Source organism: Anguilla rostrata, chromosome 3 (genome assembly GCF_018555375.3).
Source record: "Anguilla rostrata isolate EN2019 chromosome 3, ASM1855537v3, whole genome shotgun sequence".
NCBI lineage: Eukaryota > Metazoa > Chordata > Actinopteri > Anguilliformes > Anguillidae > Anguilla > Anguilla rostrata.
Window position 1 is genome coordinate 12,171,489 of NC_057935.1, and position 10,744 is coordinate 12,182,232.

The following is a 10,744-nucleotide window of genomic DNA, read 5'->3' on the forward strand; positions in this document are numbered from 1 at the left end:
TATTGGTAAATTCTGAATTTATTCTATGCAACCAAATTACAATTATAAATATTTTTTTCTAGCACTTGCATACTATATATAATTTGTTTACTGTCTGTGAGAACATTCTTTTAATAAAAACAGAATATATGTGTAAAACATTTAGTGGTGGGTAGTTATTGTCATGCTGATATTGGCATTTGAATTTGAAGATATATGAAACCAAAGGGATGTCAAGGACTTGGTGAGGGGCTGTGGGTGTCATCCGTTGGTCACAAATATTGTGTACAGTACTTTTTTCGTACTTTCCAGAAGACAAAATAAAAGCATGAGACCATTGATACTAAATGAGATGCCAGTGCACATTCTTGGAAATGCACACGCACAGAGTAGGTCTATATCTAACCGATCAGCTGCAGTGTTTTTTAGTGTAACTTTGATTTTGTTGTCGTTAATAAATGGCTTGTTAAATTGGGCAAAGATATTTGCACCATGTCGGTGCAGTTGCAGAGAATTCACACTTGTGAGTTCGGTCTCACTTTGCGGCAGCAAGCAGAGTTTGTGTTTGTTTGCTGTGGGTCGGAGGGGGTGGGGAGGGGGAGGGGGAGGGAGGGAGGGAGGAGTGAAAAGGGTTTGACAGGAAACTATGTGCAACCGGTAAACATCTTGCGAGCCGACAGTGGATGTGTGTCTCAGAAATGGCCTCGCTGAGCACCGCTGTCACACTTTCCGTGTGGGAGTTTGAAACGCTGCGCAACCAAGTGCCCCCCCTCCCAAAAAAAAAAAAAATGCAATGTGATTACATTTCATAGGAAAACATAGAGATACCTTTTTTTCCATTTTGTATCACATGAGATGTAAGCAGTTTTTTTTCAGCCTAAATTAATCTTACAAATCCGATTTACTGATAGTTCTATGGGATTTTTGAAAATATATATATTTTAACTAACTTAATAAGTATTCCAGCAATGAGCGATTAGTGTCCATGGTAACCCTGGAGGTTAAGGTGGATTCTATTTGATGAGGGTCTCTTGCTTCAGCGAATAAGACAAGAGTGTTTCACTCTGAAGCACTCTGAAGTTCCTGCCAGTAACACGAAGGTTTACTCATTTTACAAGCCTGGGACTTTCATTCATAAAGCCTAACAGAGTAGGACTGTCCTAACCGTCCATTATGGGAAAAAAAAACTGATGCTAGATGATCAGCACTCCAACTTCGGAATGCATGTTCTGGTTCATCTTTTATCTTTTCCTCAGAATGCTGGGATTGGTTTCCTCAGGCAACCATGTCCCTTTCAGATCCTTTGAACATACAGTTATTTTGCAGAATATATTTTGCACATTTGGTCATTTTAAAGCTTTTCTGAATTAAGCAAAAACTTTTCTGGCAGCAACCCAATACATTTCTGGAGAGAAAAAGCACTTCCCATACTTTCGTGCTGCAAATAGCCTTCTGACATGAAATCAATGGCTGTGCAGTCGTTGATTTCATGAATTGAAAGCAATCAGCTCCACCATTTTAATTTACTGGATTTCTATCCCCCCCCCCCATGCTGTTATTGATGTGGTGGTGGTCTGCTTTTATTGTGGTGCTGGAGAGTAGACTTTGGTGGCTCATAGGTCTATCGATGGGTAACCGCACCACATTTTGTTTTCTAGACTGAAACCAATACAAACATTTAAAATTGGGGGCAAGCGAGGCTTTTGTGTTGTCGTATATCCATTTACCAGAAGCATGATGATGAGTCAATAAATCTGTAAATCCGGCCAACTTGCCAGCTTTGCGCATACTGATGAACATACTGATGAACTAGGCAATAATCTGGTCAGTTAATCTAGGTCAGTGGCAGGAAACCATAATATTGTTTCCTGGTACAGCGGGAAAAGGGCCCTGCTTCTCTTGCCTTTATGACAATTATAACAACTCGGAGGGGGTGTCTGGACCAGACTTCGCTCAGATGCTTCAGTTATTTTACATGCTGCAGATCCTTGAGGGTTTTCAACAAAACATGTCATCAACAAAATCATCAATCAATCATATGCAATCATATGTACACCTTCCTTGTGTATTTTGTAATTTCCCGCAGAGAGGGAGGAAAGCAGAGCTGCAGTACACCCACTGAGAAGACTGTTTGAGGTAGTGCACAAAACCTGCTAGATTCAGTTGGCAGATTGGCGTAAGTATTCTCCGTACAACCCAGACTGTGGGGGCATTGTGGCAGTCCCAATTACCTGAAACCTTTATTATTTTTCCTAAATGGAAGCGGTTACTAATGGGTAAAATGTTATTGCTATCTATTTAGTGCATGTTACACAAAATACCAAAGCACATAATGTGAATATGAAGTCTTGTTTTGACTTGATTTTCCAGTATAGACTGGTAAATGAACACAACAGACATATACACACATTATTATATGAAAAATTTTTAAATAAAAGATGTTCAGTTACAACAGCAATCTGTTATAATACATCTAAGAATAAATTATTCAAGCAACAAAAAATACAAATTATTGAATATATGAATATATAAAATACTTCATTTAAAATTCCTTACCTAATCACAGATATTCTGGGAAAACAACTATTGTCTCTCAAGAAAAATAGCTATTGGACTGATTTTGGCCTTGCATTTTAAATACATTTTTGTTTGTTTTTAAAATATAGTAATATATATAAATACAAGTAGATACAAGAAATTGGAAGGGGGTGGCTGAAAAGTATTTGTGGCTCCACCCCATGTGCACATTATCATTACATTCATTTTATGGAGGACCAATAGCATCTTGCCTGGGAATACAATACTTAAGTCCTGCAATTATTACTGTTGAATTTTGAAAAATTGATGAAATAATGTGAAATATGCATCTTCAATTTACTGTTTTGAAACTAGGCTTGAATCAGTGCATGCAGGATGCAGGTTAAATTGTCATTTTCCCCTAAAGCAAGGTACTTAACCTGAATTGCATCAGTGAATATCCATCAAAATGGAGATTGGAGTTTGTGCTAATGACCCATGGTTTTCCCCAGTTTAAACTGAAACACAGCACCTATAAACGAATGCATACTTCTTTTTCCACAATTTGGACTGTGCAGCATGAAGCTGGATTGTAGTGTAATTAAAAAGAGAGATATGAGATTGAAAAAGAACAAAATTATAATTAGGATAGGATAATTAGGTCTTATTAGGATACCTTAGTCAATAGGAGTCCATGTTTGTAAAGTTTCCCACGCCCCACGTAGCCAATCAGCACACAGCAAGTCTGTATCTCCAACCTCAGGCTGATCTTGGGCTTGACTCTTTGCCCATTATCCTTATTGCAGTGGGGGAAATTCACTGCATTTTTGTCATAAACAGTGTCCGTGCGTCTGTCTGATAGGTCTTCCTCTACGTCAGGAGACAACAACATTCTAACAGTGGGATTGTTTTTTTGGTTTTTTTTGGCGACTGTATTCACAGCATGAATAATCCAAAAGTCGTGCTAGTCTCGTCTAAGGTTAGCGATTTGACGTCCGTCACGTTGAGGAACAGCTGCTCGTCCTTCTCCAGCTTGAAGACCCCTCCCTGGAAGGATGTTGCTCCTGGCGGCTGGTCTTTGCTCTTCACGCTGGCGTAAGCCCTGAGTAAGATATCTGTTTTTTCCCCAGAGGTCCGCGTGCGCACTATGCTGTGGGCGAGCGGATGTGTTGCGCTCGTGTTGGTGAAGGTGACCTGGGAGTAGACGTAGTAATTCCCAGGTTGGAGAATCTTCAGTGCACCCGGCCCAGAGAGGTAGGTCACCTTTGCCAGCAGAGAGTGATCCCTGTTCCACATCACAATTTTGGCTGAGGAGAGGAGGGGATGTTCATGTTAGATGTGAAAGTGCCGTCAGTGTTGGCCTTTAGCTTTCCCCTGGCAATTAAAGGCCAGTGCAACATGATTTTGTAAGACAAGCGATTGCCAAAATTAAAAACGCGTTTTCACTTGGAGAACTATTTATATAAATGTCAGTTTATGTTAGGCAAGAGCTGAATGAGTACTCACAACCTGCATTGCCCATAATGATATGAATAATGTATGATCTTTGTACAGTATTGTATGAAATCGTTTTATTTGTGCATCCATTCATCTATGGCATTCATGGTTTGATGATGTTGCCAGATCATCAAATCATTGATTGAAAATATTAACATCTATATAGATGATGGTTGTTGAGGCCTGATAACTGAAATCTAAATTTTTCAGAGTGGTTTCAGTTTTATAGGTATTTCATAACTTAGCTGGATTACCCCCTAGCATATTCATGTTTGGTCTCATTATAAAGACTACAAGACAAGGAATCTTTTGATAATAATATCATAGTGATTAACTGTACTTTGAAAAACATAAGGCCACTTTAATACATACATTTTCTAGCCTTCAGATAAAACCCCCTCTCTCTCAACCACTTCCTCTCCCATCCACCCCCCACCCCCCCTCCTCTTGCAACAGCATAAACTGTATTTACTTTGTGGGTCTTTTTTGCTGCTTCAGCCAGTTAGCATCTGTTGCAGTGGACATTCAGGGGTTGATATCTGCTATTACCATCTATGGAATCTATACCTTGCATCTGGGCCATTTTTTTTTCTTGGTGTTTGGTGTGCTTGGTGTTTGGTGCAGTCTAACGTTTTTGTCTTGCAGCTCATATAGTATTTTTACATTTTAATCCCTGGCTTTTTGGAATATTCCACTGTCTTGGTTTTTTTAACCTTGATATTTGTTTACTGGGGAATATTTAGGGAGAAACAGACTGTGGTTTGGTATTTTCCTTCATTCATTTCTTCTGTAACAGAACCTGTCCATGCCTGTAACATCCGCTGTTTAAGGTCTTTAGATTAGACGTTGTATATTGTTGTAATACATTTTTTAATTTAAATTGTGTTGCGAGATGTACGTTTTGAATTGTTTGCAGTATATTTAGTTATTTATTGCTGTCTGCTGGGTTTTAGCATTACATTTTTTGCATTGCAATTATTTGAAATACTTGCCCCCTTTGGATACTGGGACAATTCCTGCAAATGAGTAACAGTTTTGAAAGAGCAGGGTTTGGTGTTGCAGACACAGGAAGAGAACAGCACTCACGCGTGGGAGGCTTGGGCTGGCGTTCTGGCACCATGTGGGCCACAGGTGAAGAGACACGGAAGGGCATCGAACCCGAGAGCAGCGCACCTGAAACGGAGAAAAGGCAGCCTCATTAGCTTGCTGTTCAGAAGGAGCGAGACAGCAGAGTAAACTGCTCCCATGCAGGTTATTAACCGTGCCACTGGGATATAGCTCTGGAGTTCTGGGTCTATAAACACAAATCCAGAGAGCTCAGGTATGTACGAGGGTGTCATGGGTCATTATGATATTTTTTGCTGCCGAACATAGCAAGTGAGAGATGAGAGGTGCTATATAAGTGCAATTCACCATTACTGTCCCACCCTCTCAGCATCTTGAATATAAGTCGGTTTTATGAAATTAAATTAATTCACAATTTCAACAAAGTACGCACACATACACACCAGCAACAAACTGCCAAAATAGAATGTAATCCAAGTGCATGCTTATCCTATGATAAGAAATAATGCACTCTAAATGAGTAATTAGACAGAGAGCTAAACAATATTGCCAAAGTTTGACTAAAGCATTGACTATAACTGTTTCTTATTTGAAATAGCCAGGCAAGGTGACAGTGTCAGTACATTGCAGTACTACAGCTTCAGCAGCAGATGCGGGTAAATTTATTTAAACTATGCAAGAAAATATGCAGAAAAACTTTGGTATACCTTTTCCTACAGCTCCAGCTTGTGATATCTACAAAATAGAAACAGAGGGGAAAAACAATATTAATGCTATCCTGTACCTGCATTACCAGTTGTGACTTGTTTTATTTGCACTTCCAAATGAATCAGCTGTAAGTCATGAACTGAAAAGGTGTGAACACATAAGATAATTTCAGTTTGGAATGTTGGCCTGTTGTACTTTTAATACTGCACATATAAAACATGTTCTTGTACTCCTCAACATGTCTAGTTACACAGATCTGAAAAAGGAGATTAGAGGAGATTAATTAATGGTATTAATGGTAGAACCCAGCACCTTTGATATCACAGCCATGAATTTGTCCAAGATCTTTCTGCAGTCCAACAACGAGTTAGAGTCCAGACTTCCATCGTCACACTCCTGTAGTCTTTTGAGAACTATGAAGTCGTCATAGCTCCTCCCCAAGAACTCATTTTGCATCTTCACAGGGAGAAAGCCAAAGATAAAAATTTGAGGAAAAGATGCTTCAATGTATGCATGTTTTCATTGGAGTTTCTATACTGTATGTATCAATGCATATACTTGCTATTTAGTCTGGGCCTGCACATCATAAATAATCATTTCCCCGACATAGAATTCATCCCTGCTGGCTTGCAAACATTTCATTAAATCTGAATGCATTCACCCTCTTGAGCAAACGACATTATGTGTTAATTTAGACTCTGCAATATGAGAGGTTTTTGCAATCTTTTTTTCTGCTGAAAGAGTACACTTTCTCAGAAAACCGCAGAACCCAAGACACAGACAATCATAGAGTTTGAGTCACACAGACATTGTTCTAAAGTTGAAAGAGCTTTTTTTTCCCTGCCGGTTTAAGATGCTGATGAGTTTTACAACAGCATAGTGAAAGAGATAAGGAGCCATCAACATCCGTGTGAACAGCGAGCTTCAGCCTGCTTAATCACGCGGCAGGGTATCAATTGTTAATATACAGATATTTTCTATCTGAAAAAGGACCGCGTTTTCAGCTGTAAGAAAGCGCGAAGTTTGTGAAAACTGAAAACGCTTGTAGACTTCACTTCTAAACGTCTCATTCACAAACTTTCCTCGAACAAAGCACATTGCTATGGCAGTTTTTAAATTATATGAAAGGTGTTTTATGAATACAAACACGGGAAATTATGTACTTGGACATAATAGTTTTAAAGGCACATTCCACATTTCATTTCATACATCACATATGTGACAGCACATTCTACACATTATGCAATAATAATAATAATAATAATAATAATTAAAAAAATATATTTTTATTCTTATGTGCTCTTGTGCATCAGTTCATTGAAAATCTATGCTCGTATTCAAATCCACAACACCACTGAAAAATATGAGATTTGTGTATTTCAGAATGTCAAGAACACATTCTACAGAATGCACTCTTTTAAGTCCGCAATTTCTACCTACCCATCTCAGGGCCAGGTTAGCCAAAACATTGTGCATTTAATCATAAAGTAAGTCTGTATTTTCTTACAAGTAAGGGCCACACTTTCATTTTTACCCACATGCAGTACCATTCTAAGCGAGAACCTCAATTTTGTCACTTGAGCACTAACTTCCCCAAAGCATCATAGACCAACAACAAAAATACTAAAAATTCCCCCATTTGTTTGCCCTTAAATAGCTGCTGGGGATGCAAGTCTTTATTTTTATGAAGCACTTTATTAATTAAAGCAAATGAATGTACTCACCACCTGGTTTCTTGGAGTTTTAAAAGATTGGCTCCAAGGGCAAGACAGAATATCACTAGTTTTCTGTGGAGCCATTCCCCCTGCACTCCTGCCTGGCCTAAGCTAAGCCTGTATCACCTAATGGAAGCTTGTGAAGGTGAGCAGTGGACCTTACCATGCTGTTCTTCCTGAACAGGTAGACGAACCCTCCAATGGTCAGCACCATCTGGACCACCAAGACGGCTGAAAAGAACCAGACAGGCGGGCTGGTGCGGCCCGACGCCGCATGGTGCATGCCCGTCCGGGGTGGGACCGGCGGTGGAGGCAGGCTGGTGTGGTAGGTGTTAATCATGGTGGCAAGAGCGAGAGCAAGAGAGCGAAAGAGATAGTCGAGATAGCGGGGAGCAGTGGCTTCCTGAGCACGTCGCGCACTTCTGAAGAGCTTCGCTCGCTCACTCACACGAGCAGCAGCGATTGCAGAGGGAGGGGTAAGTTCTCAGGTGTGTGGGCCCTCCGTTCCTTCTCCATTTTAGCGTCAGCTTAGGCCGTCACGTGTCCCCATGCCTGTCTCAGAGACTTTCCGTAGCTCGTCACGGGATTCCAGACGGCGCCACCTTCTCCAAATGCAGGGTCTGGGGCGCCTCAGGTTGCTGATGCTGAAGTCGGGCCCTGGGGGGGGGGGGGGGGTAGATTGCCAGAGAAAGGGGGCTCCATCTGATCAAGCAAATAATACAGGAGCCTAGTGATACAAAATCCAGAATCTACAACCCCAAAGACAAATCCATGATCTAGAACCCAGGGTCCATCTGACAGTCTGTTGATCCGCTAGTTCACCCTTATGGAAAAGTGCCATGGGATTCCAACTGGACGTCATTGGATATCAATGGGAGTTCATGGGTCACTATGAGAATCCCATGTATACTCATGGAGCTATCGTGAGACATCATAGGGTGCCCATAACTACCCATGAGATCTGCCATGAGTACAATTTCTGTAACACTAATTTACAAAGAATTCAATTGTATGATTGTGTGTTGAATATTTAAAAGCTCTTTGTTGGTAAAAAAATTATATTATTGTTTGTACTAGATGTTCTTTTTCTGATCCAATAATGGCAACATAAAATAGATGCCATGAAAATCTTCACATTCCACATTCTCTTGAAACTGCAAGAGTGAGAAACAGAAGTTACAGAATAGTGCTTATTTATTCTGTTTAGATTCTTTAAGAGTGAATGCTGTTGATACCATTAGTTTGCTATTTCATTTTATGAAGTGTCTATTCACAAACATAAAGAGAATATATATATTTTATTCAGGTTTTTAAGTTTAAATGTTGGTCTTTTTTGTTTAATAAACATATAAAGTGCTATTTGTGCTTGTTAAAGTGATTGTAAAGATAAATCTGTGAATGGTTGCAGACAAATTGTTTGGGGTTATTATGGTATGTATTAAGCATTGCAATATGAACTTATATCAGTCTAACTTGTATCATTTCCGTCTGTTCCTATGTGGGGATTAAATGTGTGGAGTTATTGGGCATGGGCACAGAACTATTGGGTCCAGGTCCTTCGTGACGTAAAGGCCAATAAGTGTTTTAGTCTCATTGCATATCTACCATACTGTAAGCTAAAATAGTCTGAGCAAAACAGTCTCCCTCCTTCTCCAACCCGCTCTTTGTGTCATTTTCTTCATCCCTTTGTGGTGGTGCTAACTAGCTGGCTGGCTAGCTAGGCTACTTGTATTACCCCTAGAGCTAGCTATGGAGCTATAGATTACATTTCGCTATCGTTTTTTCGTTTAGTTTATTTTTAAATGAAGCCTCCGTCTGCTTTGCATGACGAATTGCATGACGAATTTCCCCCGTCTGTTACTTCCCTGGATGTACAAACTTAGAGCATGACGTCGAGGATAACGTTATGTGTGTTTTTTCCAGCTTCATTCGGAAGAAATGGGTGGCTTTAAATGTTTTTTTTTTTTTTTTTTGAACCTATGGCTACTCTGGCTCGCCCTGACCATGCCCATACAATCCTGAGGTTTTTCCAATGCAGTTCTTATGTTTGATTTGAAATTTTGAAATGTATGCTATTATAGTTATTAACATTTATTTAAATAAATATTTAGTGGATGAGTAGTGGATACGACCTTACGCGATCATTCATTCGAAATAGTCGAATTGATGACAGATGTGTATTTTAACACTCATTTAAATTTGTAATGTAATAAACACGCAAATGCCCTGGACATAACTGGCGAGCACACGGGAAGAACGAAACACACCTACACATTCAGCTTCCCCACAGTACACGCCCACCCCCACTGATGACAGGTAAAAATTCATCAGAATTCTAGCTGTTACCCGTGTTACTTACCGTTACTTACCGTGTCACTACATTTATCAGTCAGAATGCGTTGCGAAACTAAAATGCATTTGTGAGACTCTTAAAACTTCGCCGTACAGTACTTTGCACGGGGAAGTCACAGTAGCCTACTCCGCAGCATTATGGCCTGCCCCAAGATAACAATATCGTGTCTGTTTTGAGTCAGGGGTGGGTTTCATTTTGTAAGTGTAATTTGAGGTGTGGAGGCAGCAAGGAGACTGTAGTTAAGAGTGAGACAAGTGAGACGAGAACAATTGGCCCACATCTGGGTGTGAAAATGATTCATTGCACTTCCCGTTGACCTTTATTAAAAAAAGTATATATGTGTATTTGTGTGTATTTTATATGTTTTTTTTTTTTTAATAAGACCATTTGTACTTAGTGACACTTTATTTACTGTTCTGATTTTATCTGGATTCAAAGGAAACATCTCTTAAAATTTTTACAAAAGCATTATGTTAAAAAGTCAAACTTAAAGAAGTTTCTGTGAGAAAGACACTTAAAAATGTGGAACACAGTACACTTTCGTTGCTGTGCTGCGGGTGAGATAAATTACAGCTACTAAGTGCTTTCGTCTTATACGTCTCAACGTGTCTCATCAATGCGGATGCCTAATTGCTGATTAACCTTCATATGTGAAACCCCAGATACTTTCTTTCTGTCAGTGCATGTGCACAACAACGCAGATGTAAATTCACTGTCTCTCACATAATACCACAACGCAGTTCTTTGTGATTTTGATAACACTGAGTTTCTGGGCGACATAGCTCAGGAGGTAAGACCGATTGTCTGGCAGTCGGAGGGTTGCCGGTTAAAACCCCGCACTGGGCATGTCGAAGTGTCCTTGAGCAAGACACCTAACCCCTAACTGCTCTGGCGAATGAGAGGCATCAAT

General features: G+C 39.9%; 1 protein-coding gene and 1 long non-coding RNA gene across 2 annotated transcripts; one reads left to right on the forward strand and one right to left on the reverse strand.

Moving 5' to 3' along the window:
* Positions 1-3,345: 3,345 nt before the first annotated feature.
* LOC135250185 (CD40 ligand-like) lies at positions 3,346-7,821 on the reverse strand. Its single transcript, XM_064326235.1, has 5 exons — positions 7,645-7,821; positions 6,079-6,222; positions 5,766-5,793; positions 5,080-5,166; positions 3,346-3,803 (listed from the first exon to the last, which is right to left on the reverse strand). The coding sequence occupies exons 1-5, from the start codon at positions 7,819-7,821 to the stop codon at positions 3,433-3,435; spliced, it is 807 nt and encodes a 268-aa protein (XP_064182305.1). The 3' UTR covers positions 3,346-3,432.
* On the forward strand, positions 5,162-10,176 carry LOC135250187 (uncharacterized). Its single transcript, XR_010328870.1, has 2 exons — positions 5,162-5,314; positions 7,666-10,176. It is a non-coding gene; the product is annotated as an uncharacterized LOC135250187 (long non-coding RNA).
* The last annotated feature ends 568 nt before the right edge of the window (positions 10,177-10,744 follow it).